Source organism: Aedes albopictus, chromosome 2 (genome assembly GCF_035046485.1).
Source record: "Aedes albopictus strain Foshan chromosome 2, AalbF5, whole genome shotgun sequence".
Taxonomy (NCBI): Eukaryota; Metazoa; Arthropoda; class Insecta; order Diptera; family Culicidae; genus Aedes; species Aedes albopictus.
In genome coordinates, this window is record NC_085137.1 from 226,111,455 (window position 1) to 226,137,943 (window position 26,489).

The following is a 26,489-nucleotide window of genomic DNA, read 5'->3' on the forward strand; positions in this document are numbered from 1 at the left end:
AAAAAGGGCCACCCTAATGCAAAATAAGTGAACCACCCTAACGATATATGATATATAATATGCTAGCAGTTGCCAACGATGATATAAGACATGTTCCAGTACTATTGCTATGAATATTTCAGCAACTAAATTCAATTCCTCCATTTCAAATTAATTTCACTCCCCCAACTCAAAAATTTTCTAAGTCCAAAAAGTCAATTTTTTTCCAAAAAAAATTTTTTGAGATAACACCAGATCTCGACGTTTCATGCACTTTTAAGGCATTTGGCATCAAAAAAATTTTTTCGATTTCGAAATTTTCATGTATCCCTACCTTGGGATATTTTTCGTGTTTCAAAACAGCCAAACTTTGACCGCTTTGGGCCACCCCTTAGCGAAGTCCGATTGAGCTGAAATTTTGCATGGGGACTTTTTTTGAGGAGACGAAACTTTTGAGCACTACCCGTTTTTGAAATTCGAAAATTCGATTTTCATTGGCACCCTAGTGTACATCTTGCAGAGGATCTCTTGTTTTGGTAAACCAAATTGACACTTCTAGTAGCGCTACTGACTCTGCTGTAAGAGCGTGGAAAACTAGATGTTAGTCACACGAACTGTCATGACATAAGATTTCTGTGGCACGCTATGTCGAAAGGGAAGTATTTATTATGAAAATCGAATGTACCTCAAATGTTATTCCCTAGAATCGTAGCTTTGGACCTCTAGTTTCAGAATGTGTGCGGTTTAAAATATTTCATCTTGGGTTTTTTGATATTTTTGATTTTTTTTCCTATTTTTCCATACAAATATCCAAAGAAGTCATTTTAAGGTCCCATATAAAAATGTATGGGAAAAAAACCCTAGATGGATTATTTTAAAACACACATTTTCTGAATGGTTCTAGCGAATAAATTTTGAGGTACATTCACTTTTCTAATACTTCCCATAGAACATAGCGTGGTGGCTAGTTTTGCTAACGTTTTTGCTCAGGGAGCTCCATCTAAAATTGATTTTGGGGTCCCTTCAGAAGTTCCCTCTGGGATCCTTTCTGAGATTCCTAAATTGTTCCTCCAGGAACCATTCTCAGGATTCCTTCAGAGATTCCTTTTGGGAATTTCTTCTGGGATTTCTACCCGAAATTTCTTCCGGAAATCCTCCAGGAGCTCTCTCTGGGATTGCTTCAAGAATTTCTTTCCAGATTCCTACACTGCCGTCCTACGCATAGTTGTCCCATGTTATATGGGATTCACATATAACATGGAACAATTATGCGTAGGGCGGCAGTACAGAAGCTCCTTCCAAAAATTCACTCTGGGATTCCTTCCGAGAATTTCATGCGAGATTCCTCCCGGAGATCCTTCTGGGATTTCTTCAGGAATCCTTTCTGAGATCTTCCAGTAATCCTTAAAAAGCTTTTTTCAGTATTCCTCTAAAAACTTCTTCGGGATTCTTTTTTGTAGCTTTTTCCGGGATTGTTACAGCAACTACTTCTGGGATTGCTTTAAAAAATCCGAGAATTTCTTCTGGGCTTCTGTCAGGAATTGCTTCTGGAATTTTGTCAAGATCTCTTTCGTTGATTCGGGAACTTCTTCCAGAATTCCTTAGAAAATTCATGCCGGGATTCTTTCGTGACGTTCTATTGAAATTCTTTCAGAAACTGATTTCAGGAATTCTTCAGGAACTCTTTCTAGGATTCATCTAGGAACTCTTTTTTGGTTTCATCCAAGAGAAGTTTCTGATGGACATTTTCCTAGAGTTCATTAGGGAATATTTTGACAAATTGTTCCTGCAGTGTTTTTTTTTTTCTTATTTATGGCATCCCTCATGAAATTCCTACAGGATTTCTTTGAGAAAATACTCCAGTAAGTTCCTTATGGTTTTCTTTCAACAGGAGTTCCTGGAGAAATCTCCTATAAAAAATTTTAGAAATCTAAGACGATGATTTGGAAGAAATCCTATTTTTTTCATGAATCAATCTTTGATTTTGAAATTCATATGAGGTGATTTCCTAAAAAGCATCTGAGGCAATTATTATGTTAAGTAAAGCATTGTCCAGTTAGAATCCGGACGCAAAGTATAATTTATTGTGACGCTCTTAATGATCATAATAATATTTTTTTCACTGCAGTCTGATTATAAACAAGTCCTCTATTAATGGTGAAAATTTCATCGATTTTCTTGCTACGAGTGAAAACTTATTTCAGATTGAAGACATGCGAAGGAAAGAAATCTTGCACAAACACGCTGATAATTTAGGGTGGTCAGGTACGACAGTCGCGAAAAATGTTAATATCTCCAAAACCATTATGTGTGATGTGCTCAGATGTTGTTAACCATGCCATGAGGAAGTGTGCAAGCAAGATTAAAGTATCGTATGCGTCACAATTTTGAGCTATACTTCAATTTATAAAGCAAAATATGCGGTTTTGGGCTTTTTTTGACTGCAAGCCATTAAGCACGGAAATTTTTTGTTTAGGCAAACAAAAGGTAAAATGGTCAATAAACATCAAAATTAACGACTCATGCAAAATATTTCGTTTTACCAAATCGAATTTGATAGATTAAAGCATTTTATGTTAGGTACGATGTTTCCCATACAAGTCACCCTCCAAAAGTTGCATGCAAGTTTACATATTAACATAAAATGCTTAAATCTATCAAATTTGATTTGGTAAAAGGAAATATTTTGCATGAGTCGTTAATTTAGATGTTAATTGACCATTTTATGTTTTGAATGCTTAAAAAATATGTCCATGCTTAATGGCTTGCAGTCAAAAAAGCCCAACATCGCATATTTTGCCCTATAAATTGAGGTATAGCTCAAAACTGTGACGTGCTGGAGCAAATCTGAGCCCGGATTCGGATTCAGCGGCTCAAAATCTGTCAGAGACACATAAGTTTACTCTTGAGACAAAAAAATGTTGCGCTGTGTAATGTTCCATCGTTGAATTTCAAGGAAATTAATTTGTATTTCCTTCTCATATATTTTTTTTATATGTTTCGGCCAATTTATTCCGGCTTTGTGAATATTACACAAACTTGTTTTCCCATTTATTTACACTATTTTGTCTTTCCAGGTGGAATCATCATCAACATCGAGTGCAAGGCCTGGGCCCGCAACATCAAGCACGACAGACACGAACGGTTGGGCTCCGTACACTTCGAGTTGCTGATTGATTAGAACTGGCCGGCCCAGTCGTCCCGCCAGTAGCACCCGTCACCTGGTGCTAGCCATGTGTCTAGCGCGCCGCTCTCCCTGCCCCGTACCAGTTCAAACCGAAGCGCTAGATAGCCCGTAATTCAAATTTCGAAAACTCAAATCGTCAACTAGGTCAAAAGTCAGCAACTTATTCGCAGCTTTTTTATAAAGTGTTTCAAGTCAGATAAGCCATCTTTCTACAAAATTTTACCATTTTGTCAGTGTTTCGATCGTAATGAATTTTAAAAACGCTACCTTTCGCAAATGCTTGTTTATTTAAATCCGTGAGAGTTAATTAAGATTAGGCGATCTCCTTAGATCTTCGTAGAGGACACAAAAAAAAACAACACAAAAAGACGTTAAGAAAAATCTGTCTATTAAGGATGTAAGATGTTGTGCTTGTAATTTTTATGAGTGTAAATAATAAATGAGAGTCCAAATCGTTAACTGGTCATCATTTCAATAACCGGACACACAGTTGAAGATTCCAATCAAAGTGACTGGCATTTCGTAGCCCAAGCACACAACATTCGAACGGTCAGTCAAACGAGAAGATTTATGCATGATGTTTTCACATCTTGTACTACTGCCAATTCGGATAGTTCAACTCTATAAATATTCGACAGTCGCTGATGGAGTGCCGATATCGTCGTCAACAGCACATTTGAGGTGATCCGAAAAAGTTCTCTACCATAAATATTACCTACATATCGTTGCTTAGCACACATGATGCACAAATACCATTTCCTCAAAGCAATTTCAACCAACTGTAACTGACCTTACAAACGAGACAAATCCAAGTCATACATACAACGTCAAATCAAACAGTATAGCTATGATAGATAATTTAATTTAACGATAAAGTCAGAGAAAGTATTATTCATAGTGGCAATATAGCAAGGATTGACCAACTCTTCAGTGTTCAAGAATAAAATAAAGTGCCAATACATGCTTACGATAGAACTTTTAAAATGTACAGCAGGAAGTGAAGACCCACCTTGTACTCCACAACTTTCAATTGTTTACCTAATTCGCATTTCAAAAAATCTCAATGTTGTTCGTGTTTCTCAAGTTTTCTCATTAGCTACGATTTAATTGTTTCAAACAAGTTAATTGCGTCCTTGGAATCAAAATTCCACGTTTAATGTAATTCGTTTGTTAAGATATAAGCTTTCCGTCGGGTTTTTCATCAATCGATGATTTTGCGTGCTCCATTACTATCCTATTATTGCACCAAAACGAATGAGAAATAGTTTCTACATTTGCATCAAATTGTCTACATTTCATCACTTTGATACCTCGTTGAAGAAAAGGATAGAAATAAAATATAGAAAACAAAATTAGGGTGTTTTTATTTAATTGAGAAAATGTTCTGGCTAATCTTCGTTTGTGATCTAATGGTGTCTATACGAACAATTTGTGGTTATTTAATATATCTCAAACGATATTGGCTGCAATATTCCGAGCAATACGAAACTTTCGATCAGTGCTTGCTGTGCAAACTAGCATTGGGCAATTTTGAGTCGATGTTCGGCAACATCGATGTTTTTGTTCAGATTTTTCGATTTTGTGAATCGATGATGAAGCCCCACGAAATCGACCAAATCGATTTTTCAAATTCGATTTTTCTTTCGATTCAAAAATACTATTTTTTTCCACAATGATTCCAAAATGATTCTGACCTTTTTATTTTTGATGAGTATCCCTCTCAGGATTCTAGATTAATGTTTCTTGATAATGTGGAAGATCCCCTCTTAGGATCCTTCTCAGGGTTATGGGGCAATATCTGGAGATTCTAATGGGATGTCTTTCAATACTGCAGGACAATTTCAGGTTTCTAGTAGAATTCCTGTCACGATTCTGACAGAATCCGTCAGGGAGTTTTGGGGATATCCGTCTAAGCATTCTGGGAGAATCCCGAAGAAAAACTTCTCACAAGATTCTGAGGGAATCCATCACATGACTCCAGGAGAATCCATCTCGGGAATCTAAGGAAATCTCTCAGGATTCTGGAAGAAACCCTCTAAAGATTCTGAGAGAATCCATGTCAGAAAACTGGAGTAATCTCTCCCAGAATTCTAGGAAAATCCTTAATAGAATTCAGGGAGAATTCCTATTAGAAGAAGGGTTGCTCTAAGAAATCACTTTCAGGATTCTGGGAGAATCCCTCTTAGTAATCAAAGACAATCCCTGACAAGTTTATGGGAAAATTCTCATGAGATTCTGGTGTTATAGTTTAAAGAACTTCCGAGATATGACAGTTTAAAAATTAGTTGTCTAAATAATAGTGTTTTACCCGATCGGTTCTAACTTCGCGAAAAATAAATCAATCAAGCCCAAATTTATACCAATGATGCACATTTAAAAGGTTGACAAACAGTCAAAATTTGAGATTTTTTGATGCACTCCATGAAAAGTTACAGCATGTTGATTTTTTTTGTGAGAGAAAAAAAGTTGCCTATCCCAAACATTTTGGCCATCCCCTGTACCCTTATTACATGGTTTTAAAGCCTGGAACTCCATTAAACAGCCGCCATCTTGAATTTGGAGCCGCCATCTTGGATTTTAGGCTGTCATCTTGAGTTTTGGGCCAACATTGTGGAATATCTGGTCTCCAGTGTTGACTTCCGCACAAAATACACCAACTATGCTAAAGGTTACAAAAATCACCGCAGTTTGATTTGTGGCATTGGGGCTCGGTTCAGTTTTATATACGCCCAGTTCTACCGGGGCTGGTCCGGATCACTCGAATGGCCATTACTCCGGAACGCCTTAACCAACCTTTACAATTTTCAATAGCAAACAATGCGGTAAATTCCGGTTCGATTCGAGCTATAATCTGAAGAATCGGCCAATGGGAAGTGCCTTAAAAGTGAGTGAACTTTTTTACACACACACATACATACACACATACATCATCCCAATTCTGATAATTGAATTTTATTGGCTTTTCTCGGTGAACTTAATACTACTCAAAGAAGGCGGGAGTATTGAAAGTAATGAAAGAAACGGTGGATAGAATCGCAAGTGTGCGATGAGAGAAATTGAATAGAAGTTGAAAATTACCAGAGGGCCATAATTGAACAACACTATCACAACGACGACCCCTTTGCCTAACGACCTCGTGTTGAACGGCTAGGTACTAGTAGTTTGATGATGACTACTAGCCCTACACAGGCAAAAAGATCGTGGTAGTGATCTGTTAAATGTTGTTCGGCTTTGCTTTCGGTTCTATCGATCTGTGACACTTGTTCAGAGATTCATATCGAGCGAACGTTACTTATTTGATTTTCGCGCTTTCATCTCGTATGCTCCTATTGTGTCCAAATGATCTTATTCGAACCGAGTTTCATTCTTTCTTGCCAACTGGATTTTACTTTCTAGGTTTAATCACCGCATGACTTTATGATAATTGAATTTTATTGGCTTTTCTCGGTGAACTTAATACTACTCTTTCATTACTTTCGTTACTCCTTCCTTCTTTGAGTAGTATTAAGTTCACCGAGAAAAGCCAATAAAATTTAATTATCATGTCATGCGGTGATTAAACCTAGAAAGTATCATCCCAATTCGTCGAACTGAGTTGATTTATACACGTAACTTGGCCCTCCGAGCCTTGTATCGAAAATAGTTTTTTTGAGTGAACATATAGCCTTTCAGTTCCCTTGATAATGATTAGACATTTCTTCGGCAATAGTTTCAAAAATCGTTTTCTTGTGGATTTTTTGGGTAATTTCTTTTATAATGCCTTTAACAAATGCTTTGTTAATTTGTTCAGTAATCTTTTTGTAAATCATTCATTTATTCCTATGGGAAGGTCTTCGGAAACACTTTTAGAATTTTTAAGAACAAATTCCAGGATATCTACTTTTGTAATTTCTTTGTATGTTGCTTATACATTTTCTTCTAAAATTCCATTAGCGTTTCCATTGAAATTGGTTCTGCTATTCTTGAGAGAATTTTTGTGAACAATCCACCGTCCGGTAATTCTTTTCAAATTTTGTTCGAATAAGTCTAAGGAAACTTAGAAAGAAATTTCCGAAGAAACAAAAACTATTGAGAAATTTGCTAAAAGAATGCCCAAGGTGAATATAAATTGTCCAGAAATTTTCCAAGGAAATTTCTAAAAAGAATAACAAAAACCAGATTAATCCACCTAGTGGTGATAGTGCCTTTCTCGTCAAACATGTACCCATGATCTTTCCTTGGTTGGGATACGACTGGGATTATTTTGCTTCAGAATGTTGGCTTCTGCCTTTTGGGGGAATCGAAAACACTAGTTTATGATTTTTTCCGACGTTTCGATCTGTATGGGGCCTTTTCAAGGGTTCAATCGGTCAAGATTTCCTAGTCATGATGGCCTTGCCTAACTTAAAAATGTCATACGAAAGTTTTGGTATTTATTGAGTCCGATCGGTTTGAAACCGTCGTGATGTGGACAATCTCCTACCTATCGGGCGGTTTAGAACTCGGTCCCTGTTTTTGGAATCTTCTACTATTGTTTGTTTAGCTAGATTCTGTGCTAGGGCCATCATTCCGAAGCATGATCTTTCCGTCGACGCGATGCGAACTGTTCCTGAATCCTGAGAATACCTTATTTAGAAAAGCAATAATTTTAATAAAATTGGGAAATTTATTAGTTGAACATATTCCGACGTTACGTTAAACGTATAGACTGGGCTGAAAAATATCAGAATTTTCAGTTGACTGCTTGAGCACCTTCACTATCACTGAAGACCGATCAACATCAAGACGATAATTACAAGCTAGGATATAACGTCTTCACAATCACAGATGACTTTACGGCAGGCCTGCTCAACCTTTCGTGGCCGCGGGCCACAAGTGATACTCCATACCAGTCGACGGGCCAGACATTAAATTTCGACATCAAATTTCGAAAGCATGAATGCAACAGTGAAATTTTGTACATCCGATTACCCGTTCTCGCGGCAAATCACAACACTGATATCATTTTGGTCATAAAAATGTGAGCAAGAATTCTTGATTTTTTGCAAAAATCACCCTGAATACTTTTTTTGTGAATTTTGCCGAACTGCAGGCTGCAGCAAACAATTTGCTGAAATTCAGCAAACTTCCCTTATTCGTTCAGTAAACTCTGCTGTTCAGCAGCAACGTTTTTCTGAAATTCAGTAAATTTTGCTGAAATTCTGCTTCAAATTTGGCTGCACCTTTCAAGTTTAAAATTTTTAAATTTATGTATTTAAATTTATTAATCTTTGAAATTTTTTAACAAAACACTCTACCTATTTCGAGTTTAGTTTTAATATTAAATTTTAAATATGAAATATCTTCAAATATTTCAATCCTTGGGCCAAGTTTCATTAATCGATTCCGCGGGCCGTATGTTGGACAGCCCTGCTTTACGGTCTTCGACATAGTTTTTTCTTCACACTTTAGGCTATATTTCATCATCATAGGTTACAAAATTCATGTAAAATTTGACAAAAAATGCAAGCAAGTGAAATTACCCAAACTAAATCCCATAAGAAAATTCCCAGTAGTTTTGGACGGAAAAGAGGATTGAAAAAACTTTCTCCGGGGATGATGCGATAATTTTCTCATATAACGTTGACCTATCCTACTGTATTTTTTTACACCTCAGTGATTTGATGAGATTGCTTTAGTACAGATAAACAGACATATCATTTGTAACATATTGCTATTATATTCATCGTTACGAAAAAATAATCGCCGAATGCTAATCAGGTTGCGTTTCACTGCGGCTTGATGTTGGTAGTGAGTAGACGTCAAACGAGCAACAACGATTAATATTTGTTTCAACCGTTGAAAACAAGGACGATGGAGAGTGAGTAGAGTAAGACGTCTGTATGTATGTGGCCTTAGTTCAGTCAAGATTTTGTTTTCTTACACATATTTATCGCTTGCATTGACTTTGTTCATTTTTGAAGTTCCTACGAAGCACCCTAGGAAGCACCCAATGCTGGTTTTGCATCACTATCGGTAGCCTCTAATGTGGTCTGAGCCTATTTTCTTGCTAATCGTTCCTCATTGTTTAAAAAAAGACCGCGGTTCGATGTGTCGCATGCATAGGTTTGGTTCTTTTTGGCATTTGGCCACTTCCGGCTGGACACCCTAGATCGGTCCTGGAACACTATCGGTAGCCTTTATAAAGATCTTCGTTCTCGTCTGAGCCTATTTTCTGACTAATCGTTCATCACGTTATTTAAAAAGCCGCTGTTTAATGTGCCACAGGCATGGGTTTTGATATCTACTACATTTGACCACTTCCAGCGGGACACCCGGAACCGGTTCCGGAACTCTATCGGTTGATCCAAATATGATCTGAAACTATTCTCTTTTATTAACCGTTTATCAGGTTGCCTGAAGAGCTTGCGATTTGATGCGTCGCATGTAAGGGGTTGGTTAACTTTTATACTTGGCTATTTCCGGCGTGACATCTGGAACCGGTTCAGTAACACTACCGGTTCCGATATGGTCTGAGAATGTTTCCCTGCCCACTGTTCATCAGGCTATCGAAAAAGCCGCTGTTTGTTGTATCGCATGCATGGGTTTGGTTCACTTTCATATTTAGCCACTTCCGGCGGAACATCCAGAACCGGTTCTGGCACACTACTGGTTCAGATATGGTCCGAGAATAGTTTCCTGCCTACTGTTCATCAGGCTATCGAAAAAGCCGCTGTTTGATGTATCGCATGCATGGGTTTGGTTCACTTTCATATTTAGCCAGTTCCGGCGGAACACCCAGAACCGGTCCCGAAATACTACCGGTTCAGATATGGTCTGCGAATGTTTTCCTGCCTACTGTTTATCAGGTTATCGAAAAACCCGCTGTTTGATGTGTCGCATGTATGGCTTTGGTTCACATTCATATTTAGCCACTTCCGGCGGAACACCCAGAACCGGTTCCGGAATCCTACCGGTTTCAATATGGTCTGAGAATGTTTTCCTGCCTACTGTTTATCAGGTTATCGGAAAATCCGCTGTTTGATGTGTCGCATGAAGGGTTTGGTTCACTTTCATATTTGGCCACTTCCGGCGGGTCACCCGGAACCGGTTCCGGAACACTACCGGTTCAGATATGGCCCGAGACTATTTTCCTGTTTACCGTTCATCATGTTTTCGAAAGTGCCGTGGTTTGATGTGTCGCATGAATGGGCTTGTAGCGTTTTCATATCTGGCCCCTTCCTGGGGTACCGATCCGGAACACCTAAATGGCCATAACTCCGGAACTGCTGGACCGATCCGAACCATTTTCAATAGGAAACAATGGGACCAGATTCCGCGTCGAATGAACCATTGGTCATTAAAATCGGTTGAGGTTTACTGCCAAAAAGTGATGTGAGTTTTTTTGTACACACACATACACACACACATACATACACACACACACACACACACACACACACACACACACACACAGACATCACCTCAATTCGTCGAACTGAGTTGATTGGTATATGTGACTTGACCCTCCGGGCCTTCTATCAAAAAGTCATTTTTGGAGTGAACATATAGCCTTTCCAGTACACTTAGTGTACGAGAAAGGCAAAAAGGTTTTTTTATTGGAATTCTAAAAAATGTACTGAAGGAATCTCCAAGTAAGGAAGATTTATCAACGGAATTTTTAATTAATTTTGAAGAGAAATACGAACTTATTTCCCAATAGGAATTGATAAAATATATTTCAAAGCAGTTGATGAATAAATTTTAAAAGCAATATTCTCATAGAGAAATTCCAAATGAATTCCCAAAGAATAAACTGAAACAAATTCGGAAAGATTCCCAAAGAAATTGAAAAAATATTTTTTTAACAAAACTTTAAAATCGGCGAAATTTACAAAAAAAAACCCAAATTAATCCACCTAGTGGTGGTAGTGCCTTTCTCGTCGAACATGTTCTCACAATCTTTCCGGCAACGTAAGTCCAAGTGTTTCTGAATCCGAATATTTTTATAGAAAAGCAAGCATTTTATCAGACATATTTGAATTGACTTAAAACTTATTGATTGCACATAGTCGGACATTATGTTCAACGTATAAGCAGGGCTGAAAAATATCAGACTTCTCAGTTGACAGCTTGAGCACTTTGTTGAGCACCTTCACTAACACTGGAGGGTGATCAATATCAAGACGATGCTAACAAGCTAAGCTATAACTCTTTACACAATCACAGATCACAATTTTTTTTCTGAACATTTGGGCTGTATCTTATTGACTGTTGAAAACAAGAGCGATAGGTAGTGAGTATAGTGCGACGTCTGTTTGTATGTGGGTTTAATTTGTAAGATTTTGTTCTCTTACACATATTTATCGCTTGCATTGATTTTATTTACTTTCGTAGCTCCGGCGAAGCACCAAACGCTGGTTGTGCAACCCTACCGGTAGTCTGTAATGTGGTGTGAGCCTATTTTCTAGTTAACCGTTCCTCGGGTCATTCAAAAAGCCGTGATGTAATATGTTGCATGGTACTTTCGATGCGGTACCGGAACAGGTTCCGGAGCACACCGGGTCTCCCAAATATAGTCTGAGAGTATTTCATTGCTAACGTTCATTAGGTTACCCAAAAAAAAACACGATTTGATTTATCTCATGCATGGGTGGGTATAGATCACTTTTACATTTGACCACTTCCAGTGGGACACCCAGAACTGGTTTCGAGACACTACCGGTTGTCTAAAATATGGTCTGAGGCTATGTTCTTACGAATCGATCATCGTGTATTCAAAAAAGCTGCTATTTGATGTACTGTCAAACACTTATTTGTGCATTTCGCCAGTTCCGGCGAGACACTCGAAAGTGGTTCCGGTACACTACCGGTAGTCTTAAAGTGGCCTGAGACTTTTCTTGCTGACCGTTCTTCGCGTCATCTAAGAAGCCGATATTTAATGCGCGGTGTGCATGCGTATGGTTCCGTTCTACATTTGACCACTTCCGGCGGAGCACCTGGAACTGGTTTCGGCACAGTATTGGTTTTCCAAAGTGTGTTCTATGATTGTTTCTCTTGTTAACCGTTCATCAGGTTACCAAAACAGCTATTTATGCGGTTGGTTCTCCTTTACATTTGACCACTTCCGATGAGGCACCTTTAATCGGTGAGGAATACTACCGGTTGTTCCAAATATGGCCGGAAACTTTTTTTTTGCCAAATCAAGATGCCTAATAATCCGCGATTTGATTTGTCGCATGGGTTTGGTTCACTTTTTTGTTTGGCCATTTCCGGCGGGACACCCGGAACCGGTTCCGGATCACTACCGGTTCAGATACATATGGTCTGAGAATATTTTCCTGCTGACTGTTCATCAGGATATCAAAAAAGCCACCATTTGATATGTCGCATGTATGGGTTTGGTTAACTTTGAAACTTGGCCACCTCTGGTGGGACATCTGGAACCGGTTTCGGAACACTACCGGTTCCGATATGTTCTGAGAATGCTTTCCTGCATACTGTTCATCAGGTTATCGAAAAAGCCGCGGTTTGATATGTCACATGCACGGTTTTAGTTCAATTTTATATTTGGACACTTCCGGCGGGATACCCGGAACCGGTTCCGGAACACAACCGGTTCAAATATGTCTGACTTGGTTTGATCACCGCGATACTTTATATGCTTAGTTAGATTGGCTATTTTCGGTGAAATGATCAACAAACAGCATTATTTGCGTAACGCGTTTCGGTCTACTACTCTTCGACCATCATCAGACGCCTAAAAAACATTTATTTGTCACAAACATTATTCACATACAAACAGACCATTCAACAAATAACACTTACATTCAGCTGATTTACTTCACAATTACGTCAGACGATTAATACTAATTTTTCTTTTGGTCAATTTTCTCTATATATATCCCACTACCCCCCTAGTCAACGTTACAGTTTCTCTCTTTTGTCGTCGTCTCCTCTCATGGTTGACGTCATTTCTCATTGTTGCTTTCTCAGTTGCGCCAATAGACCGTTGTAGGTTGAATTGAAATTCCCACACTCACGCGCAGCACCAAAACGACTGTAGGAAGAGAAACCCGAAGTCTGGCTTAGCAGTCCACATGATGGAGGAAGGACATGTGTTCGACTTCAACAAAACACGAATTCTGGATCGCATACAGGACCAGGCGACCAGATGTATTGCAGAGGTATTCCACATAAAGAAACGAGGAGAAGCACACACGGTGAACCTACAGCGTGAGTGTGGGAATTTCAATTCAACCTACAACGGTCTATTGGCGCAACTGAGAAAGCAACAATGAGAAATGACGTCAACCATGAGAGGAGACGACGACAAAAGAGAGAAACTGTAACGTTGACTAGGGGGGTAGTGGGATATATATAGAGAAAATTGACCAAAAGAAAAATTAGTATTAATCGTCTGACGTAATTGTGAAGTAAATCAGCTGAATGTAAGTGTTATTTGTTGAATGGTCTGTTTGTATGTGAATAATGTTTGTGACAAATAAATGTTTTTTAGGCGTCTGATGATGGTCGAAGAGTAGTAGACCGAAACGCGTTACGCAAATAATGCTGTTTGTTGATCATTTCACCGAAAATAGCCAATCTAACTAAGCATATACGGTTCAAATATGGTCTGAGAATATTTTCCTGCTTACCTTTCATCAGGATGTCAAAAAAGCCACTATTTGATATGTCGCATGCATGGGTTTGGTTAACTTTTATACTTGGCCACCTCCAGCGGGACATCTGAAACCGGTTCCGGAATACTACCGGTTCCGATATGGTCTGAGAATGTATTCCTTCTTACTGTTCATCAGGGTATCGAAAAAGCTGCGGTTTGATATGCCGCATGCATGGGTTTAGTGCACTTTTATGTTTGGCCACTTCCGGTGGGACCCCCGGAACCGGCTCCGGGACACTACCGGTTCAGATATGGTCTGAGACCATTTTTCTGCTTACCGTTCATCAAGTTATCGAAAATGCCGTAGTTTGACGTGTCGCATGGATGGGTTTGTAGTGTTTTCATATCTGGCCCCTTCCTGGGGTACCGGTCCGGAACACCTAAATGGCCATAACTCCGGAACTGCTGGACCAATCCGAACCATTTTCAATAGGAAACAATGGGACCACATTCCGCGTCGAATGAACCATCGGTCATTAAAATCGGTTGAGGTTTACTGCCAAAAAGTGATGTGAGTTTTTTTGTACACACTCACACATACACACACACATACACACATACAGACATCACCCCAATTCGTCGAGCTGAGTCGATTGGTATATGTGTCACGTCCCTCCGAGCCTTCTATCAAAAAGTCATTTTTGGAGTGAACATATAGCCTTTCCAGTACACTTAGTGTACGAGAAAGGCAAAAATGTTAGAATTTCCAAAACAATTGCGGAATGAAATGAATAAAAAAGTTATCAGAGTAATAGCCGGAGAAGTTTCGAGTTGAAAAGCCTGTGGAATTGTCAAAGTATAATAATGAATGAAATTTGGAAATGAAAAACCAAAATCTCGAATCAAATCATTCATTTTTGTTTGACATGGACAATTTTCAAGCAAATTTTAGCCAAACTAGATTATTATGCTTTTTTATACTCGAATTTATTACAAAAAAAAAACAGTTTCTTACAGAATCGTAATCACTGAAAGAAAAGAGATATTGCACTGTCCATATTCTAAGGAACAAACCATATGCATTAGTGGAATCCAATTCAGTTCTGTGCCTTCAGAAGACGTCAAGTGGCTCCGTCGTTTGGAGAAAACAAGTGCCCGTCTAGAGAGTCGATTCCGACATGAATTTCTTTACATAATTCAAATCTCAATTTATTCATCAAACACGTGGTTCTGTTGTGCGCATGAATGTCAGAGCAATTAAACGTCATATAAACTTGTAAACAATAAAAAATGAAGAAATTTTTATTAGGATCTGGGACTGTTTGGACTGGGGATCCCCTGTTTTGCATTTTTCAAAAATTGTCCTGGCAGTGATTGACTTTTTAGTAAATCGAGCAGTTTTAGGAGAATGCGTATTCTAAGGACAAGTCTTGTGCCTTTTTGTAATGGGGCTCGTTCAGTGTTGTACTAGATTTGTAGTAATGAGCTGAATTTTAGTATGGTGACAAAGTCAATTCGCCGTTTCTGCAATGAAATGGTGCGGGGTATCATAATACCAAGGAATCATAATTCCTTGCCTAATTTGATGCTGTTTGAGTGAAACTTTGGATAACTATGTTGTTTATGTTGCAAGAAATGGAGAAAACAACAACATTGTTGCCCAAAGTTTTTCTCAAACAGCATCAAATTAGGCAAGGAATCATAATAATCACGCTTTTTGCATCATTTCATTGCAGAAATGGAGCATTGACCTTCTCTCCATACTAAAATTCAGCTAATTACTACAAATCTAGTACTTCACCGATCTGTCCTATTGAAAACGCTTGTCCCAGAGACAAAGTGTTCTGGAACTGCACTATATTTTCTGAATATTTTTGATAAAGACAAAATCAAGTTTATTATCTTAATATGAATCTCAATAACGAGAAAAATTGAAATCAGTAGGAAAAACTAAGTAAAGGCATCTTGTATTATTATAATTAATTTCTCTGCTGAATTAAAAGCTTTTCCGACTAGAAAAACCTATCAAGTTTATAACACATTGTGTTATGATGTTATAAAAATTTTCTATAACTTATTATGTTATAAACTAGGTGCAGGATGATGTTAAAATAACTAAAATTGTAACAGAAAGTAAGCCGGTCTTATCAAAATAATAACCTATTTTGTTATGATCTGATCAATATTACAACAAAATATAAGTTTTAGCTTCAAGAAAACCATTTCCCATCATATTTGGATACAATTGTACAAAATGATTTTCTGAATGTCAAGTAATTGAAACTAAATTATTTCACAATGAGTTATTAAACAACATTTATAACATAATATGATATAATTGAGATATAATATTTTTAAACCCCAAAGATATTATAACTTGATTATATCACAATGAGTTTAACATATCAGGGTATGTTATAATAATGTTATATTTTTGTTAGAATCCTCTAGTCGGGTTGGTTTTAAGCCCCAGAGCAGTCTTCTAATATTTGCCAAAAAATCCTTTACTGCGGCTCTAAAGTGTGTGGAGTTAATTGAAAAAAAATGGTAAAAAATTGGTATAAATAAGCAACAATTTAACTTCTTTATGTCTACAAAAACAAATGTACTTTTTTCCATCGTGTGAAATAAAACTTTGAATGCTTCTTCGCCTACAGCTATACTTCCGAAGCCCAATATTCCGCATAGTTACAATCGTTCAAAACGATATAATAACGAACACCGTCATACGGGTATGAAAAGCTCTATGTGATGTGATATCCAATCCAGCTTATAGTTGTGTATCATGTAACAAGCAAATGTTGCTAAAATAAAACGTGTCATCGAGAAGTGGTCTTAAGATGGTTGCGTGCAAGAATTTTTCATATAATTATTCTAAAACATTGACCACAGAATCGAACAAGAACCGAACCCAACTGGTTCGATGCGGATAATCCCCATTCGGTGAAACTGGGCTACCACACAGGTACCCCATGTCGACTGAAGTAACATTACAGACGATTCGAGGAACAATCCGGATCAATCAGGTTCTACGGCGGTTTCAGCCGGCAAAATATTACGTGAGAAGGTATAATAGTCTGGTATCATTGAATCGCGATACGTTGGTTGATGCTGATTGCGAGATGGATGCATTAATAATTATCACCGAAACAGGTAGCAGGAATATGAATTGCGTTTTACTACATACGTATAAAACGCAGCGTGTTGGTATGACAAAGCTTGAAAATCTCCAAAAATAGGTATGAAATTTTCGTTTTAATTATTTCAGGAATATACAGAAATAAAATTCAGAACCTGGCTTCATCATTCATGAATTACAAAAAAAGGACTCAATACTTTAACAGTAATTCACATTCTTCAAAATCTCACACATTTTTTTGAATCTCAATATTTTATTAATTTCCTCAAGCACAAAGTCGTCGTTAAATGGTCACATTTTACCATTTCGAAAAATGTACTGATTTTGAAGCTTTCTAAATATGTCTGTCTGTCTGTCTGTCTGTCTGACCCTTATGGATCCGGAAACTACTGGACCGATAGGTGTGAAATTTTGTAGGGTATCGCGCCACTTGGGCGGTGGCTTCTATATTCGTCTGTTTTCCACTATAACTCAGTCAGTTTTGAACCAATTGAAATGTTGTACACGGGTAGATACTATACCTATCTCACCATATTCCAAAAGTTGTGTCAATTGGTTCAAATTTGACTGAGTTATAGTGAAAAACAGACGAATATAGAAGCCATCGCCCAAGTGGCGCGATTCCCTATGCGAATGTATTTGAGGCCGAGGAAGGTCCTCAGAATTGTCCCTCGCCGATGCCGACCGAGGTATCGGCAGCGCGCCATACGCCGCTGTTTATCACGCTGCCTAATTACATTTTTCGCGCCGGTGATCAGCGCACAAACAAAATTAAGTATACAAAAAGTTGAGATAAAAAATTCTTACAATCACTATCATAAGAGTTTATTACAATAATTAATTTCTCTACTCCACATTGACATCTCTTCAGAAGTTTCTTCAGAGATTCTTCCAGAAGGATTCAGTTATGACTCCAGGAGATCGACTTGGGATTCCTCCAGAAAATTTCTCAGCGATGCCTCCAGGATGATATTTTTTCTTTTTTTTTTTTTTTCAGAAGACCTCTCGACAGGAAACCCCGACAGGAGTACCTTCAGAATTTTTTTCAGGATAATTCAGGAATGCCTCCTAGAGATACATCAGATATTCATCCAAAAGATCCTTTAGGAATTCTCATAGGAGGTCCTTTGGAGCTTAGTCAGAGAGTTCCTTCAAGGATTTCTTCAGAATTTCCTTCAGGAATTCCTACAGGAGCTTCTTTAGGAACTAGTCCAGGAGTTTTCACAGTGATTTCTCCAGGAGATCCTTTAGCAACTTCTGGAATTTGTTCAAGAATCCCTCCTGAAATTCCTCCGGGGATTCCTCTTGGAATTACTTCGGGATGCCTTAAGATTTTTCCAGATATTCTTTCAGGAGTTCTTTCAAGGATTGCTCCAGAAGTTCCTTCAGTGATCTCTCCAAGAGTTCACTCAGGGATTTCCCTAATAGCTTCAGGAGGATTCAGGGATGTCTCCAGGTGTTCATTAAGAACTCCTTCAGATGTACCCTAAGCTAATTCAACGGGAGTTTGTTCAGGTATCCTTCCAGATGTCTCTTCAAAGATTCCTTCAGGAGGATTTATAAATGCCACCTGGAGATCCATCAAGAATCCTGTGAGAAGTTTCTTCAGGAATTCATGCAGGAGGTCTTTTGAAATTAGTCTAGAAGTTCCTGCAGTGATTCCATCTGAAGTACCTTTAGAAATTCCTACAGGAGTTCTTTCCTGGAGTTCCATCAGAGATTCCTTCAGGAGTTTCTTCAGAAAGCTCTACAGAAGTTCCTTCAGAGAATCTTATACGAAAATACAAGGATACCTCCAGGATAATTCAGGGCTTACCCCAGAAGTTTATTCGGGGATTCCTATGCAAGGAATGATTCCAAAAATTCTTCCGGGGATCGCGACTGGGGTTCTTTCAGATTGTAGATTGAGATTAAGATTTTTCCAGGAAGACTCACAGCTACCTCCAGGAGTTACATCATAGATTCCTCCAGTAGATCATTCAGGAATTCCTACAGGGGAATCATGTATTAGTTTCTACAATAGTTCCCTTAGGATTGTAATCAGGCATATCGCTAGGATATTCTTGAGAGATCTTTCATGAAGTTTCTACAATAATTCCTCAAGGATTTCTTTCTGTAATTCTTCCAGGATTTTTTTAGAGAATACCTCCTACAAATCCTTCTCCTTGCACGGGAAGATCCGCTGAAAATCCTTCGAGAATTCCACCTGGAAATCCTTTGGATATTCCTACCGGAATTCCTTCGAGCATTTTCCTGGAGTCCTTGCAGAGATTTCTCCTGTAATTGCTTCGGGGATTCCTCCTAGACTTTTTTCGAAAATCCCTCCTGGCTTTTTTCTGGAATTTTTTCGGCGATTCCTCTTGAAATTTCTCCGGAGATTCTTCCTACGTTTTCTTTCGGGGTTTCCTCCTAGATTCCTCCTGGAATTCTTTTGGAGATTCCTTCTAATATTGCATCGAATTTCTTTGGTGATCCCGGATAAAAAATTACCATTCATTACATGGTAAATATTATTAACAAATGACTGGTTTTATTGTTCACAATAAAACACATAGTAGATATATTGTTACTTTTTACAATAGAAATCAAGCCCATATAGTTCGTACAATAAGTGAACATTAGCTTTATTAGTGACTGATTGATTCGATTGTTTTTCAATAGTTCTATAATAATTTAAAGTTACTATCAGTAAAAATTAATTTAAGTTGTTTTTAAATAGTTGCAAAAGTGCCTGCAAAGTTCTCATGGACTTTTTATTAAAAAAGAGTTTATTTCTCAATTACACTTAAAAACAATTTGTAACAAATAAATAACAATAAGTATTATTGTTGCTTGGATCATGTTTGTATAATCAAATACAAAATCACTTGACATATTTTTTATAGTTTTCGTTTTAAATTTGAGTACAGTAGATGTTTCGGTTATCGAATATTATTCGCTAAAACTGACAGACGTCAAGCCTGCCAACACGGAAGCTCTCAATGAATAACTGAGGAAGTACTTATAGAAAACTAGCTGAAAAGCAGGTTTAGCCAAGTGAGGATGTTCAGACAAGAAAAAGATAAACAATGATTTTTCTAATGTTTTCCAATAAATTAAAGGAATCTAGTAAATAGTAAACTACCATTGATAACAATACAAATACAATTAGTTTAATGGGGTCAATTGAACCGATGTTAAAATAAACATGCAATAATATTTGTTGTTATGTAAACAGATTTCGTCTTTGAAAAACCAAAGAATTCATATTTCTCGGTAACATTTTTCTCCAGCATTTACAGATACTAATGGCCACATGAATTGTGAACGATTTATGGTATGGATCATACGACCTGAGGCCTGACTTATGATAGTTGGCAGTTATTTGAAAAGATTGAAGATAGATCTTATCAACAGCTGCCAAGCAATACATACCAGACAGACATCAGAGTGTTTGATTCTTATCATAAAATGTGCATATCATTCTGGCGGACGTTAGTGCTCGTAAATGCTGGATATAAATGTTAGCGGGAAATATAAATTCTATGGATTTTCAAAAGCGAAAACTGCTTACAAATAACAACAAATATTATTGTATTTTTATTGTAACAACGATTCATTTGACGCCATTCAATTAATTGTATTTGTATTGTAAGAACAATGAAAAAACATTAAGACATATTGTTATCTTTTGAAAATTGCCCTAAAAATGTCTCATAAAAACACAATACATTCTATTGTTTTTCGCGAAAAAGTGTATGAAAATTTTCTCAAAATTTTATGGTTAAGATACATAACGACCACCATTTTTTATTGTAAATGTTCCATTTACCATTCGACGAATGGTATAGAACAATAGGGGAGATGGTGAGTGTGTTGTGTAAATTACAATATGTTTAATGGTGAATATTTTTCGAAAAAATGGTGTTGTAACAATAAAATTTATCGTATTTTTATGATACTTTTTATCAGGGATTCCTCTTAGAATTCCTTCGGAGATTCCAATTGGATTTCTCCTGCAGTTCGTTTAAGGATTCCTCTTGAACTTTCTTCGGGGATTCCTCCTAGAATTTATTCTCGAATGTCTCCTATAATTCCTTTGAGGATTCCTTCTGGAATTCCTTCGGGTATTCCTCCTGGACATCCTTCATGGATTTCCCCTGAAATTCTTTCGGGACTTTCTCCTGATATTCCAACGTTGATTTCTTCGGGGTTTCCTCCTGGAATTTCTTTGATGATTTCTCTTAGAATGCCTCCGGAGATTCCTCCTGGATTTGCTTCAGGCATTCCTCATGGAATTCCACCAGGAGTCCTTCTGGAATTCCTTGGGGGTTTCCTTCTGGAATTGCTTCAGTGATTTCTCCAAGACTTCCATTGGGGAATTCCGTCGGGTATTCCTGTTTGACTTCCTTCAGGGATTTCTCCTGAACTTCCTCCGGAAATACCTCCTGGAATTCCTTTTGGGATTCCTCCTGGAATTAATTCGAAGATTCCTCGTTAAATTTCTTCGGGGATTCCTCCTAGAGTACCTTCGGGGATTTCTTCTTTCGGGTATTCCACCTGAAATTTCCTCGCTGATTGCTGCTGATATTCCGTCGGGGAATCCTCTTCGAATTTCTTTGGAGATTCCTCCTGGAATTCTTTCGGGCTTTCCTCTTGGAATTCCTGCGGGAACTCCTCCTAGAATTAATTCAGGGGTTTCTCATGGAATTCCTACGAGGATTCCTCTCGGATATTTTTCGATGGTTCCTCCTAGAAATACTTTGAGGATTTCTTCTCGAATTCCTTAAACAAAATCCAGAATTTCTTAGAGGATTCCTGCTGGACTTCCTTCATGAAATCCTCCTGAGATTTTTTTGAGGATTCCTCTTGATGTTCCGTCGTGGATTCCTCCTGGAATTCCTTTGTTGATTTTTCTTAGATTTCCTTCGGAGATTCTTCCTGAAAAAAATTCCTCATGGAATTACCCCAGGTTTCCTCCTGGAATTCCTTCGGGATTTCCTTCTTGAATTTCTTCGGGGATTTCTCCTAGAATTCCTTCGGAAATTTCTCCTGGTGTTCGAAGATTCTTCCTAAAGTTCCTTCGAGGATTTCTTCTTCAATCACTTTGGAGATTCCTCCTGGACTTCCTATGGGGATTCCTCTATGAATTCCTTCAGGGTTTCCTCTTTGAGGAATCCCGCTGGTAATGCCTTCGGAGGTTCTTCCTGGAATTCCTTTGGAGGTTTCATCTGGGATTCCTGCAGGAATTTCTCCTGTAATTTCATTGCGGATTCTTTGTAGACTTCCTTCGAGGATTCCTCCTAAAATTTATTCGGGGATTACTCCTGATATTTTGTCGGCGATTACTCCTGGAATTAATTCAGAATTTCCACATAGAATTCCTTTGGTGATTTTTCTTCAAATTTTCCTCGGAGATTCCTCCAAGAATCCCTTTGGGAGTCTTCCTATAATTCCTGCAGGGTTTCCTCCTGGAATTCCATCGGTAATTCTTCCTAGAATTCCTTCAAGAAAATCCTTTGAGGATTCCTTCTCAAATTTCTTTAGAAATTATCGAATGAGTGTATTTAGTTGTATCGACCAAATGGCTTTGATAGGAATTAAACTAAATTGAAATCTAATTTCCCCGACCAACGAATCCATCCCACATTTCTAAACCCGTCTAATGTACTTTGCCCAAATGTCTTGCTGCTTACCAGCACAGTACGATATGTGTATAGATCTACCTATTGTATTTCTGCCTCAATGATCGGGTTTTGTTTTTCTGCTGCTGTTAGCTAAATACATTACACTAACGAAAGTGAAAGCAATCACGCGTTTTTGATTTGCCGATCCCGAAAATATCGATTTTTTTGTGGATTTTAACCATTCGATTGCCCGCAATAATACTATTTTCCGGTCATTGGACGCGCCGTGTACGATTCAGTGCCAAGGTTTAAGTGTTCACCGTGAAACCGTTGAGAATACGTGAAAATCCATATCCCAGAGTATACACGTGATTACTCGCCTGAGTTGCCCCCGTCGTCGCTTCAAAGCGAAGCTACTGAAGTGTCTGCCCCGTCGATGAGCCGCTGTAGAGTTGACCTGTGACTAGAAGATTCTAGAGAACCCCGCCCCGACAATACCCGGTGAGTCACCCGTTGCCCATCAGGCTTTTTTTCGTACTGGAAAGATTTACGAAAATAACAACGTTACTTCTCAAGGAATCTCTCGGGGGTGTCGGCATGATGGTATGGAGAGGGTTCTGTCGACTCGAATGGACGGGTATTCAGGGATGTGCCGAGCTTCTGAACCTGAGCAATACATACTATCGTTTCTTGCAGCCAGGGATGGGAACACTCACTTACAAACAATTACACTCACTTGCTATTTTCTCAGCTCACGACTTTTGCCTTGTGGTTTTGTCTAAAACTTTGCCGAGCAGAGTAGGGGTCGCACACGAATCCCAAAGTCGTAACAGAGCTATGAAAGCGACTCTCGACGAGGTGAGTGTAATTTACATTTACCTCGTTGTTGGCGATAGAAGACGAAGTCTCAATTTTGTGAAGACTATTTGACGAATTACAAAATTCCTGTGGCAACATAATATGCTTTAGTATTAAGGTTAACTAGGAGGAATTCCAATACTTACGATAGTAACTTCTTCACTATCGCTCAACAATATAGCCGTTGTTTTCAAGGGCTAAGATAGAGAAAACCTACAACTTGTATTAATTAGAAGTCATTTTTGGTTTAGAATGGCGTAATCCTTCTCACCTCGTAGCTTTGGTTAGCACTTTCAATTTATACTTCGGTTTCTCTAATCTAGCTATCTATCAATTCCTGTTTGCAAATAACTAGGCATTAATTTCAATTAGGATAACGAATTCACTGCATGTCTTACCATATAAGTATTTAAGCAACAAGATAGGAGAATTTAAGTATAGATAGAATAACAAATTTAGTTTTTAAGTAGAAATAACAAATTTGCGGCACCAGTCCACTCAATCGCCTTTCGAGTTATTCTGTTTGCTCATCTATTATTGCATGACCGTCGTTCAGTAGTCGATCCTTCTGTTGGACGCTGGGTGTGGTTTGTAGTCACGTCAGCCATAGGTGTATCAAGGTCGCTGGTAGACGTTGCGCCCTTAACATTCCCCCCTTCAATGCGCCGAAGTTCTCTCTGAGTTGCATTTCCACCTACGCCAACGTCGAGCACTGCGAGCTTGATGACTGGTCGCTCATATATCCCGTTAGCAGTTTGCACCGTAGCCTGCCTAACTTGGCCGTCTGGTGCGACTTTGGTGGCTATGACCCGTCCCTTAGGCCAGCAGCTGCGGGGGATGTTTGTGTCGACGATGACCACGATATCATTGATCTCGATTGGCTTAACAGCCGCAAACCATTTCGCTCTGCGGGTCAAAGTCGGGAGGTAGTCGTGCACCCATTGCTTCCAGAACTGGTTTGTTGCGCTCTGCGAAAGTTTCCAATTAAGTTTTAGTCGGACAGGGTTGTCATCAAAGCTGGTCCACGGAAGCACTCCATTCGACGACCCCATAATGAAGTGATTTGGCGTCAATACGGGAGATTGATCGTCGTCGAGTGGAATTTCGGTTCAAAGGCCTTGAATTTACTAGGTACTCCACTTCTATCAGTATGTTTCGTAGCGTTTCGTCTGACGGTATACGGTGAGGTTTAAGCTTCTCTAGGTTTTGCTTGACCGATCGAATCAGTCTCTCCCAGGCTCCGCCCATATGCGGGGACAAGGGAGGGATGAAAATCCACGTCGTATGCGGCGAAGTGAATTCTGCCACGATTTTGTCGTGCTCCAATTCTTCAAGTGCGGTCGTTAGCTCTTTGCTAGCCCCCACAAAGTTAGTACCACGGTCGCTGTAAATGGCAACTGGTACCCCCCTTCTGCCAATTATGTTGCGCAAGGCCATGATACACGAGTCAGTAGTGAGTGAGTGTGCGATCTCCAAATGGATGGTGTAGGGTCCACTTCCGGAAGCAACTCTCGCAACGGAACTCCAGCTCTCCAGTTCAGAAGCTTTCTCCGGTCGTTCGGATTCACCAGACTTCCCACAGGTTCGCTGTCCGTCGTCCGCTAACGCTCCACTTTATCGCAACTGTCACTCTACACGCTCATTCGTAACTGCTCAATTCGCACCATTTACACACTCAATGTAAACATAGAGAGTGCATGCCAGTACAAACCCTACACCCCCATCTTTCTTTAAAAAAAAATGCTAAGAACCTGACATCTAAACAATCTCTCATTATGTAACACTAAAACTACAGACTCCCTTGAATTCAGCAAATTTAACCCATGCTCTGAAATGCAATACCAGCGTTATTATCACTCAGCACCCATCATTTACGCTATGCAACTCAATACTTGAAAACAACAATCCACAATGCCTCCACTGGACTTTGGCCCGCCCAGTCGCAATTTTCCATAAGCAATTTAACATCAAGGACCTTCCCCACCTGCTATTGGACGAACTTGCACATTGTGGAAAGCTCTTTGATATATCACATCCAGGAAGTCTCGAATAACTTACGATCGAGACAGGAATCCAACTGAGCTTCTCTGGGTTAGAAAATGCAAGATCCATTAGACCAGTGTTGCTCAAACTGCGGCCCTCGGCATAGACGCTAAATCTCAATTTAGCCCGAGGTATGCTTCAGCCCAAGCACCACTGCATTGGACTAACTGGAGATCCAACATCTGTCAAACACGAAAGGGGCTGTCCATAAACCACGTGGTCATTTTTTTGGGACTTTTCGACCCCCCCCCGCCCCCCGCGTGGTCATTTGTCCATACAAAATTTTTTATTTGTCCATACAAAATGGTCATTGGACGAACCCCCCCCCCCCCCCTCATGACCACGTGGTTTATGGACAGCCCCAAAACACATCCGCGAAACCAGAAACAATTATACATAACCTTCCCCTCCTTAATTATCAAGCCCCGTCACACAAATTATCAGAATAATCCACACAACAAGACTTTGTGTTCAGCAGCTACCATCAACCTCCTTGCATCTTTGCATGCTCCCCAACATCAACGTGATGTGACGTGGCTTAACTATTTTCGAATAACATCCCCTTGGCTTTTCAAACCTTTTCCAATTCTAAATCCAACCTTTTATCAATGAACATCAGTCAACAGCTTTGTCAATAGTTTCCCATAATGTTCACTTTTACATGACAAGGAAATAATTTAGAGAAGCCACTCTATTCGTCTAAGTTCAATAGAATTCTATAAGCCGTACTGCACCAATGCGTCAAGCAAGTGAATGAAATAATGTATATGAGAGAAACTAGACAAAGTAAGACAAAATGTTCTAAATTCATAGGGCAATGCCTGTTTTAACACTCCAAATGTTTTAACTCTTCAACCTGCTGACTTTTCCATTGGTGCAGAGGTTTCCGGGTCGATGTGAGTTCCCAAACTTAACAAATCAAAACAAAAACATACCTTAAGGAATTCTTTGCCTCTCAAAAATTTCAGTTTTCTTGCCACAACACATCTTGGCCATCCACAATGAACCCAGACCTTGAAGTCACTATTTTCTCTTCTTAGTCACGTTTTTCTCTGTGCCTTATACTCATTTGGTTTGATAGGAGCCACGTGTGTC

General features: G+C 38.9%; 1 protein-coding gene and 1 long non-coding RNA gene across 3 annotated transcripts in view; one reads left to right on the forward strand and one right to left on the reverse strand.

Moving 5' to 3' along the window:
- LOC109432900 (sodium/potassium-transporting ATPase subunit beta-2) overlaps positions 1 to 3,625 on the forward strand; it is a 100,819-nt gene extending 97,194 nt beyond the window's left edge. For both annotated transcript variants that reach the window (XM_062851216.1, XM_062851215.1), the window contains exon 7: positions 3,057 to 3,625. In XM_062851216.1, the coding sequence (XP_062707200.1) occupies positions 3,057 to 3,160 (104 nt within the window). In that variant the 3' untranslated portion in view covers positions 3,161 to 3,625. The remainder of the gene's footprint in view (positions 1 to 3,056) is intronic.
- The window catches only part of LOC134287936 (uncharacterized), a 179,781-nt gene that overhangs the window by 7,845 nt on the left and 145,447 nt on the right, over positions 1 to 26,489 (reverse strand). The window lies entirely within an intron of this gene.